At 39.0% G+C, this 23789-nt stretch overlaps 1 protein-coding gene across 1 annotated transcript; it reads right to left on the reverse strand.

Annotated features, from left to right (window-relative positions):
* Positions 1-5240: 5240 nt before the first annotated feature.
* arpc3 (actin related protein 2/3 complex, subunit 3) lies at positions 5241-21560 on the reverse strand. The gene is made up of 7 exons (XM_020510702.2): positions 21434-21560; positions 20868-20967; positions 18392-18468; positions 11423-11491; positions 10874-11000; positions 10003-10097; positions 5241-5888 (listed from the first exon to the last, which is right to left on the reverse strand). The coding sequence occupies exons 1-7, from the start codon at positions 21437-21439 to the stop codon at positions 5826-5828; spliced, it is 537 nt and encodes a 178-aa protein (XP_020366291.1). The 5' UTR covers positions 21440-21560; the 3' UTR covers positions 5241-5825.
* Between the last annotated feature and the right edge of the window lie 2229 nt (positions 21561-23789).

A 23789-nucleotide genomic window follows, 5' to 3' on the forward strand; every position in this document is an offset into this window, starting at 1 on the left:
CTAACTTTGTTAATTTCAGTGAATGTTTTTGACTTTTGCTTGTCATTTAACCATCATTTCCATCACTTGTCCCATATCTTTCCTCATCATAGGTAGACTGTAGATCAAACTCTGAAAGCTCTTTCACTAACAGACATTTATCTCACCTTTATCTCACTCTTCAGGCAGTGCCTAGCATTGTTCTAGCATCTTTCACATTTCTTGACTGATAGAACCTAGTTGTTTTTCTGTTGTAGATTTTTCTCTTTGATATTTTGTTACTGTGCTCAGACACGATCTGAACTTTGTCACTTGTTTCTTTTTAAAGTTGCAAATATGTCATATTCCACTAACTTGCTAAATAGAAGCTTTAGTTATAAACCTGGCAGAAGATTTTAGAATGTGACTGAATAACAAATCCATGGAACAAGATGAACATGAGAATGAACAAGGTGCTTAAACAACAGCAAATCTGTAACACACTGAACTCTAGAATTTAAAAGAATAGACACTGCTGGAATTATACTGGACATACACCAGCTTTTAAAAAAACAACTCACTATTTCCAAAGAAATGTACCATAAACATTTACAACATAGAATGGGGCTATTCAGTCTATTCTGTATGTGGATATTTGCTGAAGCAATACAAAATTAATCCCAATGTCTCTGTCTTTTCCATTAAAATTTGAAAGAAAAATTTAAGTTATAACAGTATCTGCCTTAAACACTGTGACAAACATTTCATACTTTAGCAACCCACCACTAAAGAAATGTGCTTTCTTCAATGATTATTTTAAATTTATAGGCCACATGTTCTAATCCCAAAACAGACAAAGCTTTTTTCGTATTAAAAAATCAAAACCCTTCATTTTTAAAAAAAAAAAAACACGTTTTTGCTCAAGTAGAATTAGTCCCAATAACTCGTTTCTAAGTACTTTCCCAACGCAACCTCACTCTAGTAAATCTACATTATATATCTTCTGTGGTATCCAAAGCTGTACCCATCACTGTGGCCTAATATTTTGTACAGATTTACTATAATTTTTTCTCTTGTCCTCTTTGCCTCTGCCATAATATTTTGAAATGCTGTTAGCCTAGTTCATAATTATATCTACTTAGCCTTAGCCTTACTCTTCTAGATTAACAAATTGAAATTCTAGGTGTCTGTACTCATCCATGCTCAAACCACCGAACGTGAACTTCTTTTCATCATTTCCCAATGGAAATTACCTCCCATTTATCCATATTCAATTGCAACTGATGTTTCAAACATTCTGTACTGTTGTAATCCTCCTGTCAGCAAGTCCTTAAAATTAGCTGAAGACACACAGAAAAGGTAAAAGCATTTTGTATCCTGCTCAAGTCTAAATCATCCCCACATATTAAAGAACAAATATGTACCCAGCAATGATTCCTGGAATCACCAGATAGGTCACCCATCTCCTCCAGAGTAATCAGTGATGGGCAACAAATACGGCTGAGGCTAGCAACGCTTGCATTTAATGAATTGATTTAAAAGATTCAAGTATATTCACTTCATCCAACATGTATTTCATGTCACAACATTTTCCCTTGTATTATATGCCTGAAAATACCTTTTCTACAAGCCTCTTAGACCTGAGATCCATGTACACTGATCTGCAGCACTTTCTTCACCTGATCACCTCTTCAAAAAAAATCTACCTTTACCAAATCCATGATGTCTGACTTGAACAACTGTTGGATTTCTACACGGACTCTAATATGATCTTGGATTATGGAGTTTTAGGGTTACCCATAACTCACTTTACTGTCCAGTTAATTGGTTTATCCTTAACTACTGGTTACTTTTCAACACAATCTGCACGTGGCCACAGCTTCCCATCAGGACCTAGTGACTTTTCCATCTTATGTTTTTCTTGTTTATTTCAAAACAATTTCTTTTAATGTGGTGTAACAATTATTCCATCCACCTCCTCTAGTATACCTACATGCACATTTCTATTTCTATCTTACAATAACTGATGAAATATGGAGTATTCATCTTTACATACCTTCATTTTACACAATTAAATTCCTTCCTTCGTGCCCAAGCATTCTCATAGATGCTTCTTTCAAACCTGAATCAGTCTCCTTCATAGGACTGACCAATTCAAAAGGAAGGGTAAGAAATAAGATGGATTAATGAGTACCATTAATTACAACTAGCAATGGTATGAAACAATGAGTAAACCAGCTTCAAAGTTGAATGAGTAAATTACAATGCATACATAAAATATGATAGTACTGGGAATATTGGTTACACGAGATCAGAAAGATTATAAGATACACTGTTAAGAATTGCTAAATTATAGTGATGGTTCCTATCCATTATAATTTTATTCATCCCCTGGCAGCCAGTTTTAGAAACAGAGTTACAGGAAAGTGTTTATCCCATAGGTAACAACTCCCAGATAATACTTGGAACATGACTGGGAGAATTGCGGGGACAAAAACCGATCATGCCAATCTGAGGAAACTGGATCAGCAACAACTTCAGTGAACTCTTGTATTTCCCCCACTATCAGTTACAGTGCCTTTAATCGTTTAAATCTGGAATTCCCTCAGCCTCTCTCAAAGATCCTCCTTAAAGCCAATCTCTCTGACTGAGTTTCTAGGTCAATTAACAATTTCTCTAAACCAAATAAACATACCGAAACATTTTCTACATCAAAAGTGCTACATAAACACTAGATTTAATTGTAATCCTCTTCTGACCGCCTGGCTGATTATACTTACTATGTTAATCTGTTTTAGTCTTAAAGATTATAAAATCAGCACAGTTTTCTATTTTAACAAAAATTATGTGCAAACTTATCTGCAATATCAACTGTAGGTGACTAAACTGATATCGCTCTGAACACTCATACAGTACATGTAACCTTATGAATATTTACTCAGCTGGATAATGAGGAATAAAGCTTATGTCACAATGAGTCATAAATGTAAGCATTTCCTGTGCTAAACTACCATCAGTGTATGAGAGTACACTTTTATTCTGAAACAACAACAGGAATTGCTGGAGAATCTCAGTTGTTCAAGTCAGACATCATGGATTTGGTAAAGGTAGTTTTTTTTTGAAGAGGTGATCAGGTGAAGAAAGTGCTGCAGATCAGTTGTGCAGAGAAAGCAAAGTTAGTGTTTCAGAATCATGCTGCCAGACGTGCTGAGGTTCTCCAGCAGTTCCTACTTTTGTTTCAGGTTTCCAGCATCGCAGTTTTTTTTTGTACTTTTAATCTGTTGGGCAGCTTTGTGGGAATTTAAAAGTATGGATCCCTATCAATGGTTTAATAGTTACCAAAATAGTTGCTATATCCTATCAGCAAAAACAGTTAAAATGCAGAACAAACTAACAGCAAGGAAATTTTGAGCTACAAAGACTTTGGATTGTAAATGTAATTTTTGGGACTTGGTGCTGTGCTATATAAAGCCAAACATTGACATCTTAACACTGTACAAGATATTATCTAACTTATGCCAATGCCAGATGTTTTAATGAGCAGTAGTGCTAAGTCCCATACCTATGCTTTTTGTTTGTAACCCTATATATTCCCAATCTTAGACCTGTCCATCTCCATTTAAAATAATGGAATCACATTCTACCAATTTTCTGGTACTTAAGTTTATAAAAGCAAAGTAAGATTTTTTTTAAACCATTAACTTACTTTGCTTTAAAGGACATGCAGACAGCAAGGTCTCTAACATTTTTCAAAATAATTCAAGAAACCTGACTGCAAAAGAGCATAGTATATTGTTGAACACCAAAATAGAGCCACTGCTCGTGGCGTACATAGGCGAGGCCAACCCAAGATAGACAGTTTTGCGGACCCATTGCTGGGGACACTACTGCTGCACCACAAAAGCCTTTATGTTTTGTGTTAGGTTTATTTTTCTTATATGAATTACAGAGGCACAGTACAGATATTTCCATCAACTTGTTCAGAGATGTTATGACAAACCTCTGGAACAGGTAAGACTTGAACCCAGGTCTCTCGGCTCAAATGTAGGGGCACTACTAATGCTTTATATATTTTCTAATCAACCTGTTCAGTGGTATTATTACATACATCTGGAGCAGATGGGAATTGAACGTAAATCTTCTGGTTCAGTGATGAGGACACTACCACTGTGCCACAAAAGCCCTCTCACACGGGCCCTATTTTTATTTTCCTATTCAACCTGTTCAGAGATCTTATTACACACCACTGAAACAGGTGGGACTTGAACCCAGGTCTCCTGGTCCAGGACTAGGGACACTACCACTGCACCATAAGCGACCCCTTCACACAGGCCCTACTTTTCTAATCAACCTGTTCAGAGATGTCATTACACACCTTTGGAGTGGGTGGGACTTGAACTCAGGCATCCTGGTTCAGGAGTAGGGACTCTACCTCTGCGCCACACGAGTTTTTCATTAATCATTGACAGGTTGCGGGTGTCACTGGTTGGGCCAGCATTTATTGCCGAGGGCAGGTAAGAATCAACCACATTGCTACAGTTGGGAGGCAGATATAGACCAGACAAGGTAAGCTTGGCAGATGTTCTTCCCTGAAGTGTATTAGTGAAACCAATGGGCTTTTACAATTGACAACTTTTCATGTCAACACTAGATTCCTAATTCAAGATTTTTATTTAATTCAAATTCCACCAGTCTAACAGTCTACCAATCTACCAATAATACCACTAGGTTATGCTTCCCCAAAGAAAGCTGATGGGAGAGGGAACAGTGGAGGCTCCATCACTGGGTGGTTTCAAATCACCAACCTTTTGGTTAACAGCTGAATGTGTTGACCAATTGCAGTACAGAGACTGAGACATGGGCTGTAAAAAGTCTCAGGTGATCAGTTCCAGCTGGGCAGACCATTGCCAGTTACCAAGGGTAAGTCATACTCTAGCACCAGAGGGAGATTAATTAGTGATTTCCCTGGAGCCTTAGAGGGGTTATGACAATGGTAAATTGTTTTCCCCATAGTATTCCTGAAGTGCAACACTTGTACTGAACCCTATCAGCCATACTGAATGGCATCAAGAAAGACTTCAATATTTAGTTATGTATAACAGGTTAATGTGCTATTACTGCCACACAGCAGTTTTGACAAATGAATGTATTCAATTCCTTATACCACTAATTAAATCAGGAATTGAGTTATTTATATATTGATCTATTAAAATGATTTTTATTACAATGTCCAGCTGTCCTGTCATCAACTGCCATTTCATGAATGATGTCAGCAAGGTCCATTCGATGTCCAAAGATTTTATTTGTCCATTTTCTTTTAAAAAAAGAAAACAATTAACATCAATTTTTGCCAAAATATGGAAAGCAAGCTTAATCTGTATTAAAGCTTGGCAATGAAGAAGGTTCTGATTTTTTTTCACTTCTTACAGCTGAGAAAATTGTGTTACACAGCAGAAAATGAACATTATTATAAGCTACAACTGATAGTATTCTACTACCAGTCACAGGAGAAAAATACCAATACCGTTAATACTAATATTGTTCAGCAAGCACCATCAGTTTATATACTGATGCAATAACATGCAATGTGATGACAATAGTAACTGGGAATTGGGGTACAGCTTTGAAATATCATGAACATCAGATTTACTGATCACCATTTAGGCACAAAGTAAGAAGCTCTCAAGTAAATTATACCATGCCAAGCATTTAATAGTCTTCACATTTTAAAAAATGCTCTTCAGAATGATACTACTTTATTATATCCAAACCCAGTATAAAATTATATGAAACAAGGCAAAAATTTTGTACATCTTGCTGCATGTCATGTCTGTATGGTGTTTCAGTTGTTGCACTTTTTTGTGATGTTAATGTCCTGGTGCTGACAGGCTTTTGTTCATGAATTGCTTCTTTATAAAACATGTCCACCACTAAAAAGAAGAAAAAAAAACAATATGTTAAAAATTTGTGCCATTCTGGCTAGTTTAAAATCATATCATCTGCAACCATGAATTGGAAAAGAGAAGAGTCGACCAGAGAACATCATCTTCCCCTACAAGCCCCATTTTTAAAAAAATACAGCCTAAATAAACCATCCTCCTTTTGTAGGAGTTAGCTACAGGTGATTTCATTAGTGCATAAATGATCCTCTTAAAAATTGAGCAGAACACAATATAATAAAATCAGGTAGACAAAGTCTCCTCACCTGAGATGAGACATCTATCATATAAAAGTCTAGCTGAGAAATAATTTTTTTATACATAGTATATTGCAATTATTCTTAATTCTTCATCTTAACATTCCCTAAATTTGCCATTTAGTTTGGAAAAGGAAACAATGTCAGTATAGCTCCTCCTTTAATCCCATCAGAAACCACTCTTAAATGAAGGAAGAACTATTCTGATTTCTGACAAGATTTGTAGCCCTCAGACAACTCCATCAAAAACGTAAAATATCTTCCAGATTTTCTGTGGATTGCAGTATCATAAAAGGACCTGAAATCCACATTCTAAAAAAATTGTAGAAGTCTACAGAGGTTTCAATATTCTGATCTGCAAACTTCAGAAAAATTTTAGGCAAGCATTATTTATAAGCATATTAAATACTCAGAATCACCAGCATCTTAGGTTCAATTCCAGTACTGTGCTTATCTAATTTCAGTACTGCACTTTGTTCACTTGGATTAGGGGCAGGACAAAAAAAAAAGACATCACTCTGAAGGATTTGCAGACATTAGAGAAAGAGAAAGCTTAGGATAAAGCCTCCCAGACAATGTTAGTATCTACTGATAAACAAATGAAGAACTCTATCACCAACTACTTCTCTATAAACTAATGGCAAAAAATTGACAAAACTGGTTAATACAATAGATTTTGGAAACAATGCAAACAATTAATTTTATTTATATAATTATTCAAGAAAAATAAAAAGCTTATATTTAAACATAATGCAAAAACAAAAGGACTGGGTGGCAGCTAATACAACATTTTTACCCAGGCACAGTTATATCCAGGGGTTATAAAATTAAAACACATTTGTAATGGTACAGCATGAAATAAACCTGTAAAGTTTCAACCCATTTCCTGCATATGGGTGTCCACACCATTAAAAAAAAAACTAATTTCTGAAAAAACCTGCAAGATAATACAGATACATCACAGGGAGGTGGAGGCAGAATGGTAATGCCACTGGACTAGTAATCAAAATCCAGGTTAATGTTCTGAGGCTATTTAAAAAAAAACGATCATTTGACTGTCGATTGTTGTAAAAACCCAACTCGTTCACTAATGTTCTTTAGGAAAGGAAATCTGCCATTCTTAAAAACAGAAATTGCTGGAGAAACTCATAGGTCTGGAAGCTTCTATGGAGAGAAAGCAGAGTGTTAAGTCCAGTGAATCTTCTTCTTAACTGACAGTAGCTCGGAAAAGGTGGCATATTTGCTAAAGAATTGGGGGTGGGGGTGAGCAGATAGTCAGAGATAGAGCCCAGAGGGAGAACAACAGTTAGGCAAAGGCTTGGATTATAATAGGATAGGGAGAAAGAAAAGCTAATAAATGGGGACCATAAGTAGGTGAAAATGGGTTGACATGGGCTGCTTTCAGCACAGCCATGATAGGGCCTGGGGTGTGAAGGCAGGTAAAAGGTTGTAGAAGGTAGTGTTCAGATTCTAAAATTATTGATCTGCCATCCTTACCTAGTCTGGCCTATATGTGACTCTAGAACCACAGCAATGTAGTTGCATCTTAACTGTCCTCCACGCAATTAGTGATAGAGTAATAAATGCTAGCTTAGCCAGTATGCCAAAATCCCATGAATAAATTTAAAACGTATTCAGTGAAGTAGTAGGTTTGCAAAGGTCAAGTCCCATTGAAAATTACAGAAACAAATCTTTTCTGCATCTCATCAGCCATCTTCTCACCAAATATAGTACGTTCTCATCATCCCAAAATTCAAGAGAAAAATGTTCTCCAATGGGATGTTGAAGATGTCAGACGTTTCAAACAAGATGATTTAACGTAAGAAACAGGAGCAGGAATAGACCATTTGGTCCCTCAAATCTGTTCTGTAATTCAATAAGGTCATCATTGATATGACTGTGACCTTAATTCCATTTTGCTACTGTTCCCCAAAACCTGGACTTCCGTGTAGATCAAATGTCTGAATATATCTGAGGCTAAATTAGGCAATACCTAGCTACCACTGCACCTGGAGTACAGAATTCCAAAGATTAATACCCTCCCAAGAGAAGGATTTATTTGTGTGTTAAATGGGAAACCCATTTATTGAAACTCTGCCCCTAGTTCAAGATGCCCCAAAATGAGGGAAAACCTCCTCTTTGTATCTACCGTGTCAAGGCCCCTCAGAATCTCATATTTCAATAAGATCATCATTCATTCTATTAAATTTCAACAAATACAAGCCCAACATGCTCAATCTTTTCTCGCAAGGTAACCCTTTCATCCCAGGAATCAAGTTCCTGAATCTTCTCTCAACCACTAGTAATGCAAGTTTATCACTCCTTATATAAAAGAGATCAAAACCATAGGTACCCCACGTGTGGTCTCACCACTGTCAAGATATATTGTAGCATTTATTATAAAGAAAAATACACTTAAGTTTATCATATGCTTGATAATATTTAGTAATGTTAAAGAGAAATTATTCCAAATTTCCCAATGGTTATTTAAAACCACTTGACTTATTAAACAGAGGGTCATTTTCTGAAGAAGTGTCTAGGCCCGAAACGTCAGTTTTCCTGCTCCTCTGATGCTGCTTGACCTGCTGTGTTCGTCCAGCTCTACATCTTGTTATCTCAGATTCTCCAGCATCTGCAGTTCCTACTATCTCTGACTTATTAAACACCTTGTCTACCACCACTTTCAGAAACAGCTTAAATTTGAATACTGCTTGTATTCAAACAAAAGACTCCTGTTAAAAATAAACCATTAGGTCACTAGAGAAATCATTTACCATGTCACCTCACACAGTAACTGCAAAAAATATCAAAACAAGTCCATAAATATTTTTCAAAAAAGGTAAATATTGAAGCAAATTTAAAGTTTAGTAGAACACATAGGTCATTCATTCAATTTAATAAATTGCTGCTGAGGTAAGTTATGAGTGTTACATTTTACAGTTAAGTTTAATATGTTATTCACGGCAGATGCTTTCTAAAAAAAAAGTGGGGCTTATAAATTAATGTGGATTTGGGAAGCACAGTAATATTAGATGAAACTATGATCCAGTCTAAAACCAACATGTCTTATTGCTTCCCATCACTGATAGGCACTATAGGACATGGTTCATTTAATCAAGATGCAGTTTGAATTGATTGAATCACTCATTTTGTTTTAGTGGCAGCCTCTTCCTAGGATAGCATGTATAAATATTTGTCTTGTTGGCACTGAATAAGTACAATGTCACTCTAATGAACCAAACCAAATGGAGCCCTGTATTTTTTTTAAACATAGGAGGTTTGTCCCTGCCTCTGAGCTTGATCTCTATTTTCAAGTCCCACCCCATGACTTGGTGGTTAAGCAAAGTGCATTCATAACTTGGCTAAACAGATTGAATAGCAATCTGAAATTCCTTCCAAACAATACCAACAGCAAATGGTAAGGGGAGTGATTTAGACTTCTTTGGGGGCAGATAACTGCATAGCGAGTGGGGTTTAAATTGGTACCAACAGCACTAAATTTATTCCCAATTCCAGCTCAGATAGACCTTGCCTCCTAACGGAGATTGCAGTACTGCATCAACTGACCTGCCTTTGGGCTGAGAACTCAACAAGAAGAACGTGTTAAAAGAAAGTCCAGACAGGAGAAAACCATTGGTCCATTTAGCCTAGTCTCACAAACTCCCAGTCAGCCCTCTGGAACACAGTCCTGTACTGTATCACTTTCCTGGAAGGATTCTAACATGTCCTTTAAAACCAACAGCTATGGTTAACTTTTTTGTGGCAATTAATTTACTGCTTTAATCTTTTAGGCAAGAAGCAAATATAAATGACAGTCATAATTTAAAGTCCAAAATACAGCTGCTTACCTTGCTGGGTTTGTCTGTCTGTTGATCAAACACTTTTTCACAAAGTCTCAGTCCAGTCTCTTGCCTGATCTGCTGCAAATAACCCCTCATCATCTCTGAAAAAGTAACCAGATTACACACGACCATGAATAATCAATTGTCAGGACACGCATTATAAATTATATTCAACTGCCAAATCTCAATGTAAAGTACATTAAGCATCTCACCTTTGTTCAAGGCAAAACAGTTAAAATTCCTGAATCCTTCAAAGTTAGAACCAAAGGATTTATTTTGGGCAAAATTAGATCACACGCAAAGACATACACTCAATCTACAAAATATAAGGTTCATTTATATTTTGTGTGAAAAGCGTGCCACAACACACTGGACTACTAACATATACATCACATAATGGAGGGATTCAGGTTTAATCATCCCCATTGACACTGAGCTCCTAGCATCAATCACAATTACAGTGACAGAGAACAGAAAGGACTGAGAGAAAACTTCCAACAGGAACATTTACAAAGCCCCATTCCTACATTTCACTGGTCAATTTCAGAGCTTCTCTAGTAAATTCCTAGAAGCAGAGAAAGGGTTTTTATTTCTCAGAGAAAGTGCACAACTTGAATTGACTAAGAGCATAAATCGAGAAATTAAAAAGGATTCCGAACCACAAAGCTAAATTTTAATTTCAATGGCTTAAGTATTTTTCAATCATAATGTGGAACTAAGCTTAAATCAGCATAAAATTTACTTGTGACAGAGGCATGATGAGCATCCTGTAATTTATTTTTAAAATAAAAATATGTAGTTGAAAAAATTGACTAATTATGTTTTTCTGTCCTTTAATAATAGATTATTTGATTTGAATGATGCTGCTTCCTCATACCATCTTCCTGCTTGTGTCCTGGTTTTGCATACATGGCATTAAGAGGAAAGCCTGGCTCTCCAGGAATGGGAAAGTTAGTTATCCCCAAGGTATACATTTCCTTCTCTCCTTGATTTTTGGAATTGCACTGTGTAAAATAAAGAAAAAAACAAAATGAAAAGCTTGGTCACATACCAAAATAATCCTGAAGCGAGTAAGAGATGAAATGCATGCCATTTTCAGAAAAAAACTATTAGCTCACAATTCACCATGTGTGAAAAAGTAGGACAGCCTCACCATTAATGAGGGCTGCTTCTATTTTTCTTCCATATTTGTAAAAGCTTTTCATGCAAATACTTAGTGTAGCAGAAACATTCTAACCACCATTCTGCCTCACTGAACTAAATTTCCTGAATCCAGCTATAAAGCAAAGTCTTCAGATCACACATCTGCTGGGTGGAACTGGCTGGAGTAACACCATAATAGCTAGTCTGCCTATCAACTTTAACAGCTGACAGAGCAAGTCAAGTGAAAGTTAGTGGCATTTTATAAAAACAGTACTTTTCTTACCTTTTGTAATCTTTTGAGGCACTCAGTAATATAGAGGGTGATATAAATCAAGGTTCTGTCAGCTTCATTCTACAAAAAAGAACAGCTTGTTAGTTGAATATTTCACATGCAGCCTTAAAATGGTGGGACACAGGAATCATTCAACCCCATGAGCTTATTCCATTATTCAATTAGATCATGGTTTAACTCAGTCATTGATACACAATACAGAAACAGACCCTTCAGTCCAACTAGTCTTTGCTGACCAAGTTTCCCAAACTAAACCACTCCCACTTGCCTGCATTTGGCCAATATCCGTCTAAACCTTTCCTAGACAGGTACCTGTCTAAGTCTTTAAATGTTGTAATTGCACTTGCATCAACTACTTCCTCTTGACAGTTCATTCCACATATGAACCACTGCATATATGAACAAGTTGCCCATCAGGTCCCTTTTAAATCTTTCTCCTCTCACCTTAAAAAGTGCTCCCTATTTTTGAACTCCCCCACCCTAGGGAAAACATTTTTGCTCTTCACCTTATCTATGCCCCTCATGGTTTTATAAATAGTTATCTATCTTGCTTCCACAACCCTTAATGTCTACCGAGCAAAAAAAAAAATCTATCCTTCACAAATTTGGTGGAATAGTACAGAATTATAATGAACAATGCTAATTTTTAAAATAACTCCCATTAAACCATAAGCAAGTAGTACAAGTAAAACTGTCAAGTATCCTTTCACTTGTTCATGCAAAGTGAATGTTACTGACTAGGCCAGCATTTACAAGATGGGAGTTATGCATGGGCCCCCTAGCAGTAGACAGGTTGTACAGCAGAAAATAAAATCAGGAGAAAGAAAAAGGCATGTAAGAAAGGCACTATTACAATAATCATGAGGGACTTCAATATGCAGGCAAACTGGGAAAAATCAGCTTGGTAGCGTATCCCAAGAAAAAGAATTTGTGAAATGTCTACACGATGAGTTTTTGGAGCAGCCGAGGTAGAACCCACTAGGGAACAGGAAATTGTGGATTTAGTGATGAGGCAAACTTGATTAGGGGGCTGAAGGTGAATGAACCTCTTGGGGGCAGTGACTACAACATAATAAAATTCACTCTGCAGTTTGCGAGGCAGAAGCTGGAATCAGATGTAATGGTATTAACAATTGAGTAAAGCTAGCTATAAAGACATGAGGGGAACATAGGAAAGATGGTGGAACAGCAATGACAACAGATTCTGAAGATAATTCAGGAAGCACAGCAGAAATTCATCCCAAGGAAGAAGAAACATACTAAGGGGAGAACAAGGCAACCATGGCTGACAAGGGATGTCAGGATAGCATAAAAGAAAACATACAATGTGGTGAAGATTAGTGGGAAGCCTTTAAATACCAGTGGAGGACAACTGAAAAAGCAATAAGGGGGAGTTGGGGACGATGAAACAGGAGGGTAAGCTGGCTAATAATAATGAAAGACGACTGCAATTTTTTGTAAGATATCTAAGATGGTAAGAGAGAGGCAAGAATGGACATTGGACCACTGCAAAATGAGACTAGAAACATAGTTTTGAGGACCAAAAATGGCAGAGAAACTGAACAGGTACTTTGCATCAGTTTTCACAGTGGAAGACACCAAACGTATACCAGAACTTTAAGGTCAGTTAGGGGGCAGAGATAAGTGCAGTGGCCATTACTAGGGAGAAGATGCGAGAAAAGATGAAAGGTCTGAAGGCGGATAAATCACCCGGACCGGAGGGACTACGCCCCAGGATTCTGAAGGAGATAGCTGAAGAGATTGTGGGGGCATTTTTGATGATCTTTCAGGAATCACTGGAGTCAAGGAGGGTCCTGGAGGAATGAAAAATTGCTAACGTTACAACTGTTTAAAAAGGTAGGGAGGCAGAAGACGAGAAATTATAGGCCAGTTAGCCTGAGGTCAGTCATTGGTGAGATTTAAGAGTCCGTTATTTGGGATGAGATTGCAGAGTACTTGGAAGTGCATGGTAAAATATGGCTGAGTCAGCACAGCTTTGTCAAGAAGATTGAGGAGCTAACAAGCAAGTTAGACAGAAGAGAGCCAGTGGACGTAATCTATTTGGATTTCCAGAACACCTTTGACAAAGCGCCGCACAGGAAGCTGCTAAATGAGTCAGTAGTGTTTGGGGCAAGGTGTTAACATTGGTGTGGATGACTGGCAGAAGGCAGTGAGTGGGGAGGAAAGGGCTTTTTCAGAATGGCTGCCAGTATTAGTGGAGTTCCACAGGGCTCGGTGCTTGGACCACAACTAATTATGTTATGCATTAATGATCTGGATGAACGAGCTGAGGGTATTGTTGCTGAGTTTGCAGATGACACTATGATAGGTGGAGGGACAGGTAGTGTTGAGGAAGTGGGGAGACTGCAGAAGGACTTGGACAGGCTAGGAGACTGGACAAAGAAATGGGAGATGAAATACAAAGTGTGAGGTTATGGACTTGGGTAAGAAGAATAGAAGCACAGTCTACTTTCTAAATGGTGAATGTGCTTCAGAAATCTGAAGCACAAAAGGGACTTAGGAGTCCTAGTTCAGAATTCTCTTATGGTTAACCTTTAGGCTCATTTGCAGTTAGGAAGACAAATGCAATGTTAGCATTCATTTCAAAAGGACTGGAATGCAAGAGCAGAGGTATACTACTGAGGCTGTACAAGGCCCTGGTCAGACCACATTTGGAATATAAGAACATAAGAACTAGGAGCAGGAGTAGGCTGTCTGGCCCTTCGAGCCTGCTCCGCCATTCAATAAGATCATGGCTGATCCTTTCGTGGACTCAGATCCACTTACCCGCATTCTCACTGTATCCCTTAATTCCTTTATTGTTCAAAAAAAATCTATTTTTTTTTAAAAAGCATTTACTGAAGTAGCGTCAACTACTTCACTGGGCAAGGAATTCCATAGATTAACAACCCTCTGGGTGAAGAAATGCCTTCTCGGTTCAGTCCTAAATCTGCTCCCTCTAATCTTGAGGCTATGCCCTCGTCCTAGCTTCACCTGCCAGTGGAAACATCCTCTCTACTTCTATCTTATCTATTCCCTTCATAATTTTATATGTTTCTATAAGATCCCCCCTCAATCTTCTGAATTCCAATGAATATAATCCCAATCTACTCAGTCTCTCCTCATAAGCCAACCCCTTCAACGCCAGAATCAACCTAGTGAACCTCCTTTGCACCCCCTCCAGTGCCAGTACATCCTTTCTCAAGTAAGGAGACCAAAACTGCACACAGTACTCCAGGTGTGGCCTCACCAGCACCTTGTACAGCTGCAACATAACCTCTCTGCTTTTTATTTCAATCCCTTTAGCAATGAAGGACAAAATTCCATTTGCCTTCCTAATTACTTGTTGTACCTGCAGACCTACATTCTGTGATTCATGCACAAGGACACCCAGGTCCCTCTGCATAGCAGCATGCTGCAACTTTTTACCATTCAAGTAATAATCTTTTTTACTATTACTCCTACCAAAATGTATGACTTCACATTTATTTGCATTGTATTCCATCTGCCAGACCTTTGCCCACTCACTCAATATATCTATGTTCCTCTGCAAGGTTTCACAGTCCTCTGCACACTTTGCTTTGCCACTCATCTTAGTGTCATCTGTAAACTTTGACACCCTACACGTGGTCCCCAACTCCAAATCATCTATATAAATTGTAAATAATTGCAGTCCCAACACCGATCCCTGAGGCACACCACTAGTCACTGACTGCCAGCTAGAATAGCACTCATTTATCCCCACTCTTTGCTTCCTGTTAGTCAACCAATCCTTTATCCATGCTAATGCTTTACCCTTAATGCCTCGCATCCTTATCTTATGCAGTAGCCTCTTGTGCGGCACCTTGTCAAAGGCCTTTTGGAAGTCTAGGTACACCACATCCACTGGGTCTCCATTGTCCACCTCGCTCGTAATGTCTTCATAGAATTCCAAAAGATTTGTCAAGCATGACCTGCCCTTCATTAACCCATGCTGCGTCTGCCCAACAGGACAATTTCTATCAAGACGCCTTGCTATTTCTTCCTTGATAATAGACTCAAGCATCTTCCCCACTACAGAGGTTAAGCTAACCGGTCTATAATTCCCCATCTTTTGTCTACTTCCCTTTTTAAACAGTGGTGTCACATTTGCTGTTTTCCAATCTGCTGGGACTGCCCCAGAGTCCAGCAAATTTTGGAAAATTACCGCCAGTGCAGCTGCTATTTCTCCCGCCATCTCTTTTAGTACCCTGGGATGCATTCCATCAGGGCCAGGAGACTTATCGATCCTTAGCTCCATTAGCTTGCCCAACACTACCTCTTCCGTAATAATGATTGTTTCCAGGTCCTCACCTACCTTCGTCTCTTTGTCAATTACTGGCATGTTATTAGTGTCCTCCACTGTGAAGACCGATACAAAATACCTGTTCAATGCCTCGGCCATTTCATCATATCCCATAACTAAATTCCCCTTCTCATGCTCTAAACGGCCAATGTTTACTTTAGCCACTCTTTTTTGTTTTATATATTTATAGAAACTTTTGCTATCTGTCTTTACATTCTGTGCTAGTTTTTTCTCATGTTCTATCTTACTTTTCCTTTTGGCTCTTTTTGTGGCTTTCTGTTGACCTTTAAAGTTTTCCCGATCTTCTAGTTTCATGCTGTTTTTGGCCACTTTGTATGCCTTCTCTTTCAATTTGATAGCCTCCCTTATTTCTTTAGACACCCATGGCAGATTACCCCTTTTCTTACAGTCCTTCCGTTTCACTGGAGTATACTTATGCTGAGCACTTTGAAAGATTGCTTTGAAAGTCCTCCACTGCTCGTCAACTGTCCCACCATAAAATCTTTGTTTCCAGTTTACTTTAGCCAAGTCCTCCCTCATTCTATTGTAGTTCCCCTTGTTCAAGCACAGGACCCTGGTATTGGATTTTATCTTCACACTCTCCATCTGTATTCTAAATTCAACCATACTGTGATCACTCCTTCCAAGAGGATCCCTAACTATGAGGTCATTAATTATTCCTGTCTCATTACACAGGACCAGGTCTAGGATAGCTTGCTCCTGCGTTGGTTCCATTACATACTGTTCAAGAAAACTATCATGGATACACTCAATGAACTCCTCCTCAAGGCTACGCTGACCAAGCTGGTTCGACCAATCTACATGTAGGTTAAAATCCCCCATGATAATTGCCATACCATTTTTACAGGCATTAGTTATTTCTTTGTTTATTGCCCGTCCCAATGTGATGTTATTATTTGGTGGCCTATAGACTACGCCTATCAGTGGCTTTTTCCTCTTAGAATTTCTAATTTCCACCCAAATGGATTCAACCTCATTCTCCATAGAACCTATATCATCTCTCAGCCCCGCCCTGATGGTGTCCTTGAATATCAGAGCTACACCACCTCCCTTACCTTCCTGTCTGTCCTTCTAAATAGCCTGGTACCCTTGGATATTTAACTCCCAGCCGTGACCATCCTGTAACCATGTCTCCGTAATGGCTACCAAATCATATTCATTCGCGATGATTTGTGCCGTTAACTCATCAACCTTGTTACGAATGCTACCAGCATTCAGGTAAAGTGTGTTTATGCTAGCTTTCTTACCCTCATGATTTCCAACATCTCTAATAATATCTCCTGAGTTATCCTTCCTTTTTGCTTCTTTCATAGTCTGCCTTGAACTTAAACCCTCCTGCACACATGCTAACCTGCTGCTTACTTTTTTATTTACCATCATACTCCCTGTTGTTTTCCCTTTCCCTTCCTGGTGAGCAGTTTTGGGCCCCATATCTGAGGAAGGATGTGCTAGCTTTGGAGGGGGTCCAGAAGATATTTACAAGAATGATGCCAGAGCTGAAGAGCCTATCATGTGAGGAATGGTTGATAACTCTGTATATAACTCTAACAGGTCTGTACTCGATGGAATTTAGAAGTATGAGGAGGAAATCTCATTGACACTTGCAGAATACTGACAGACCTGGATACAGTGGACGTGGAAACGATGTTTCCACTAGTAGGTGAGACTAGGACCCAAGGGCACAGCCTCAGAGTGAAAGGAAAACCCTTTAAAAACTATGAAGAAGAGAAATTTCTTCAGCCAGAGGGTGGTGAATCTGTGAAACTCATTGCTGCACAAGGCTGTACAGGTCAAGTCTTTGAACGCCTTTAAGATTACTAATAAAGAACCTATCTATTGCAAAGAGGATCAAGGGTTACAGGGAGAAAGCAGGAGAATGGGGCAGAGAAGCACATCAGCCATGATCGAATGGCAGAGCAGACCCGATGGGCCAAATGGCCTAATTCTGCTTCTACTGCTTATTGCCCATCCCTAATTGCCTTGGAGAGTGATCCTGAGTTACTTTCTTGAAAAACTGCAGTCCACTGGTTGTAGGCACATCCATAGCACTGTACAGTTTTAATATGAATGTATTTAAGAATGCAAAACAAAACATCTGCTCGCCAAATGCCCAAGATGACATATCAGTATTTAAGCAAGTGAATTTGATTTTTTGTAGCACTTAAGAATAATTAAGGTAGACTTCCTATAAGGAATAAGGAATTACTTGCTTTGCCATATCATGGTTTTATATTTTATACTTAACAGGCTTCTTATCTATGTATCTTTATGAAAAATTCTCTTTTTTTGATTCTTACTGTGTAGAGAGAAAGTGGAGAGTCTGTCTTAGCTCTGTAGTGATGCAACTTACAGATCAGTTAGTAAAACGTGCACAAAAACAACCCATGGCAAGTCTCCTTTCAATCTTCTGGCTCATTAAGACAAGTTAGGATACTTGGACATAGCGGCTGCTGTCAGAAACAGGTCTAAACATATATCACACTATTTTTGTGCCAAAGTGATTTCACTTTGTTATACTACATGATGCATTATTCCCTTGAATACATGACAAATTATTCATGTATTTTATTTAGAAAGAATCTTTAAAAATTGACAAAATCAGGAAACAAACCTACCTTTATTTCATAGTTTTTGAAGAAAACATTTGCCTTAAAATAGTAGATTGCTTCATCAATGACATCAGTGTCTTTGGCTGGAAAAGATAATTATTGATAACCAAATCTTAAATCCTTAAGCATAACAACAAATTAACAATTTGATTTTGTTCTCCCCTGTTGGGAGATAGAGTCATAGTTACAGAAGTCAATAACAGAGAAGGCAGCCCTTGGGCCCACAGAGTCAAAAAGCACCACCACCTAACTATTCCAACCACATTTTCAAGCTTCTGGCTTATAGCCTGAAATATCTTGGCAATGCAGGTACACATTTAAATACTTCTTAAATGTTATGAAGTTTTCTGGCTTTACCACCCTTACTGGCAATGAGTTCCAGATTCCTACCACCTTTTGGGTCAAAAGCAGAAGTTGCTGGAAACACTCAGCAGGTCTGGCAGCATCTGTCAAGAAAAAAAATCAGAGTTAATGATTCAGGTCTGGTGTCCCTTCCTCAGAACTGTTCTGAGCAAGGGTCACTGGACCTGAAACGTTAACCCTGATTTTTTCTTCACAGATGCTGCCAGACCTGCTGAGTGTTTCCAGCAACTTCTGCTTTTGTTCGTGATTTACAGCATCCGCAGTTCTTTCAGTTTTTACCTTTTGGATCAAAATGTTTTTCCTCTCATTTTCTCTAAACCTCCTGTCTCTTATGTCAAATCTATGCCCGCTCGTCATCGATTCCTCTCTCTCCTCTCCTCCCCACCCCCGCACCAAATAAGTTTATTCCTTGATCAAACTTCAAAGTTGACCCATCCAGGTAGACATTCCAATCATCAATTAAGTCTTCCTTCTACAAGCAACTATGTTCCAATCAAAACAAAAAGCATGTCCTCTTGGTTTGAACTAGAATGCAGAGTCTGGTCTCCTTGGCTGAACACCCCCAATTAATCTAATATGTGCCTTGTGTCATTAACTGTTGCAAATTACGTAATTTTAGCTTATGTTACATTTGACTTAGAATGTAAAACAACATCTAGAGTGTCACACAGGCGCTCTTTCTTTGGCCATCAGGTGGATGGTACAAAAAAAAACACCCTTAAGCTAATTTTTCACCTCCTCCCACCCCCATACGTGACTAACCTTAGGAAAAACAAGGGCAGTAGATATGTGGGAGTATCCCCATCTGTAAGCTCCCCTCCAAGACGCAGAACTTTCTTGTTGGAACTATATCAGTATCCTTTCATCGCTGCTGGTTCAAAATCCTGGAACTCCCTTCCTATCATTGTTGCATCAATATACCATGTACTGCAAATGTTCAGAAAGGCAGCTCAGCAGCACCTTCTCAAGGGCACTTAAGGATGGGTAATAAATGCTGGCCTAGCCATTGATACCCACTTTTTTTAAAAACTTATCTTCCTCATGACATTTAAAAAGTATAATTGCACTTTCCCCTCACTATTCTCTCAAGCTTTCTCCACCCAGGAAAAAGTGGGAGAAACATTTCCCCTTAGTAGAAGGGTTCATAACTAGGAAGCAGAGTTCTAAGGTAAGGAGCAGAAGGTTTAAAGGGGTTTGCAAAATTCCACCCAACCCCAAAGAGGGTTCTGGATATATAGTACTCACTGCCTGAAAGGGTAGCAGAGGCAGGAACCCTCAACCCATTTACAAACTATTTAGACGAGCACTTGAAATGCCATATAGCATGCAGGGCTACTGACCAAGTAATGGAACATTACAATAAATGATGTTTGATGATGGTCGTGGACACGGTAGGCCTAAGAGCCTCTTTCCATGCTCTAAAACCTGAATGACAGTATAACCTACACCAATACGTCGACTAACAGCACTCTTAAATACAGTTACCGGGCCAAAGAGTGACCAAAAGTGACATTACAGTTTCTGAAAAATATTACTTTTTAAAATTTCAGTATCCTTCCAGAGAACCTAGCTGATGTTTGCTGGGTGCAAGCTGCATGCTGCATGTGTTGAACTAGAATTTTTGAATGCATTTAACAATTCAATTCGAGTATTTTTCAATACATTAGCCATGCACTACATGTGGCTAATCAGAAATCCAGCTGTGGCAAACTGCTTTTGACAAGCCAAATTTTATCAATAGAGTAACACACACTGTCAAACTTCCTGTGCATTTGGTACTTAAATCATAACAAGAGCAGAGTACATTTAACCTTTACTCCCTTTATTACTAAATGATGGTAGATATGATAAAATAAATATACCCATGCAAGATACATTTCCCTAAGCAGTAATTTATATCACAACCACGCTGCTGTATGGAAATGTGTCTATTTGTAAACTAATGTGTGTTTTCTCCCCAGCACCAAGACTTTTTTTTGAAAGATGTTTCTACAATTATTAACTGGTTTAAATTACAAAACTAATACTTAAGCAGTTGCCCTATGCATAACTGTACAAACTGATACAAGTATTGTATAATTCAGTTTTTTAAAAAAAAAAATCAAATCTCAAAACTTACTTTCTTTAGGAGCTGGTCCTTTAAATTGTGTTTTAAGCGGCAATAATGCCATGTTTCCAATCAGTTTTACATCACTATCCATAAGGGTTGAATGATAAGCCTGAGGAGAGAAAAAGTACAATTAGAAATGCTGTCCTTCTCTAGTATACCGTCTCAACCGGCATATTTCTGTCAAAAATATTCCTGATTGTAAGATTTTATTCGTAGATGGTTAAGATCAATATTACAGACCACAACTTCCAGTGAAACGCATCCAGGATGCCCCGTGAAGGTTAGCATTAGATAACATCATAGAATTAAAATAATTCACTTCATTAAGCTAAAGGTGACAAAATCCACAGTTCTCTCAAACGTACATTTTTGGATTTAAAAGACAAATTTTTTTTTTTAAAATAATCTTGCTTAGGCCCAAACGGCCTACTTCCTGATTTTTCACATCCACTTTTTTCATTTTTCAGTTCACTTCCACCAAATAACATCCATTCAGTAAGAGTTTGGAATGCTCCGATACAGGAAGGTTAAGGGAGGTGTTGGGGGATTAAATAAAAACCCTTCGAGAAACTTACCGGCATTTTACAACCTGCAACTAAACAAGCGCCGAGAATAAATTGGTTCTGCGTCGGTCACTCTCAGCGCTTCCGCCTGTCCCACCCTGTCGGTGACGAGCGCGGCGTCAGGCGGCGGTCCGGGAGCGAGCACAGCGAACGTTATTCCCACGTGACACGAGATAGGGTGAAACTGGCGAAGGATCTCCACATTTTACTGGAGGATTTTCCCCATCCCAGGACTGCAGTTCTCAATTTACTGATTCAGCTATCACTGGAGTATTGCATCTAATTCTGGGCCCCACACAGTAGGAAGTATGTGAAGGCGTCAGAGGGTACAGGAAGGATTCAGAAGACTAGTCACAGGCATGAAGGACTCTAGCTACTGAGATGTACATGAGAAGTTGGAGAGTTGTTGTCCTTGACGAAGCAATCATATAGAGGTGGACAAGGTCAGAAATCACATCAGCAGGTTATAGGCCAACAGGTTTATTTGAAAACAAGCTTTCAGAGTCGAAAACATGGAGTATGGTATAAAAACAATGAATTGGTATGGTAATGTATTCAACACCAATGAGCCACGAAGAGACACGACCAGTTCTCACTGGTCTCACTATACACAGACAAAGGAGGACATGAATTTGACTAGGACATCACATCCATAGTAGCACAAGCCAAACAGAGACATGCCATGGAATTCCTGGAGGCCTAGCATTCCAACCAGAACTCCATCAACGAACACATTGAACTGGACCTGATATATGAACTACTGAGAAACACAACGGAAGTGATACCAACCACTCTAGCAAACCGAAGCATATAAATAACAAGCAGGACACAACACTGACACTTCACTGGAGGCGCACTGACGATGTTACCTAGGAGGGTGACGAAACGTCTGCAAACACACCAACTCGGTGAGCAAGTCTACAACCTCATCCACAACCCAAGCTACAAATCTTCTCAAAAACCAGTCTATCCTTTTCCATCACTATGTTAAAACAATAGAATTATGGTCACTGGCCCCAAAGAGCTTCCCCACTGACACATCAGTCACCTGCCTGGCCTTATTTCCCAAGAGTAGGTCAAGATTTGCCCCTTCTCTAGTAGGTACATCCACATAAAGAATCAGAAAATTTTCTTGTATATGCTTAAATTCCTCTCCATCCAAGCCCTTATCATTATGGCAGTTCCAATCTCTGTTTGAAAAGTTAAAATCCCCTACCATAACCACCCTACAGCTAAAATGAAAATTCTCCTAAATACAAGAAATTCAAGAAAAGGGCAGCATGGTGGCTCAGTCACTAGTGCTGCTGCCTCACAACACCATAGACCCAGGTTCAATTCTAGCATCGGGCAACCGTCTGTACAAACTCCACACATTCTCCCTGTGTCTGCATAGGCATCCTCCAGGTGCTTCGGTTTCCTCCCACAGTTCAAAGATGTGCAGGTTAGGTGGATTAGCCATGGGAAATACAGGGTTAGTCTGGGTGGGATGCTCTTTGGAGAGTCAGTGTGGACTTGTTGGGCTGAATGGTCTGTTCGCACACTGTAGAGATTCAATTAATTTATACACCTTTAGTCAATCTGCAAATTCCAACCTTATCAGAATATATTGGTCCAATTAATAATGTCTCCAGTCCTAGGTACGTGTTTTCATTCACCCAGACAGGGATCGCTTCATGTTATGCCAGCCTGATACTGTTGGCCTCAACCCTTCTCTATTTATTCTAACCCCCATCCCAGAAGGTGAGGGGTTGTTCCTCCAGCTTGTGTTGAGCTTCGCTGGAGGACTGCAGCAGGTCTGAAACAGAAATGTTGGCCTGGGAACACAGTGGCATGGTGAAGTGTCAGATCACTGGAAGGTTGGAGTCATTTTTATATACAGAATTGCATAAAGCAGTCACCCAGTCTGTTTTGTCTACATGATATAGAGGATTGTGAACAGCCAATAGACTAGATTGAATGAAGTGCAGGTAAGTCACTGCTTCACTTGGAAGATGTGTCTGAGGCTTTGGCCGGTGAGGAGGTAAACAGTCAAGTGTTGTACCTTGTTTGATTGCATGGGAAGGTGCCATGGAGTTGTTTTGGGAGTCAAGCAGGGCATTCTGGAGGAAACAATCCCTACAGAATGCTGACAAAGAAGGGGAGGGGAATACATGTCTGGTGGTGGTATCCTACTGGAAGTGCCATATGTGGCAGTCTATGATCCTTTGGATGCAAAGACTAGTAGGGTGGAAAAGTGAGGACTGAGGGGCGCTGGCAAATGGACTGGGTGTCCCTATTAATAAGTCGCTTAAGACTTATAATGCAGGTGCAACAAGCAATTAGTAAGACAAATAATGTGTGGACCTTAAGTGGAGAGCATTTGATTACA

Source organism: Rhincodon typus, chromosome 24 (genome assembly GCF_021869965.1).
Source record: "Rhincodon typus isolate 14 chromosome 24, sRhiTyp1.1, whole genome shotgun sequence".
NCBI lineage: Eukaryota > Metazoa > Chordata > Chondrichthyes > Orectolobiformes > Rhincodontidae > Rhincodon > Rhincodon typus.

What these genes read in the sequence shown, in the direction of transcription:
- arpc3 (XM_020510702.2), bottom strand. An exon ending in AGGACACAAGCAGGAAGATG is followed by an intron (nt 10,098 to 10,873) that starts GTATGAGGAAGC and finishes TTACTTTTTCAG; the next exon opens with AGATGATGAGGGGTTATTTG. An exon ending in AGACAGACAAACCCAGCAAG is followed by an intron (nt 5,889 to 10,002) that starts GTAAGCAGCTGT and finishes TCTTCTTTTTAG; the next exon opens with TGGTGGACATGTTTTATAAA.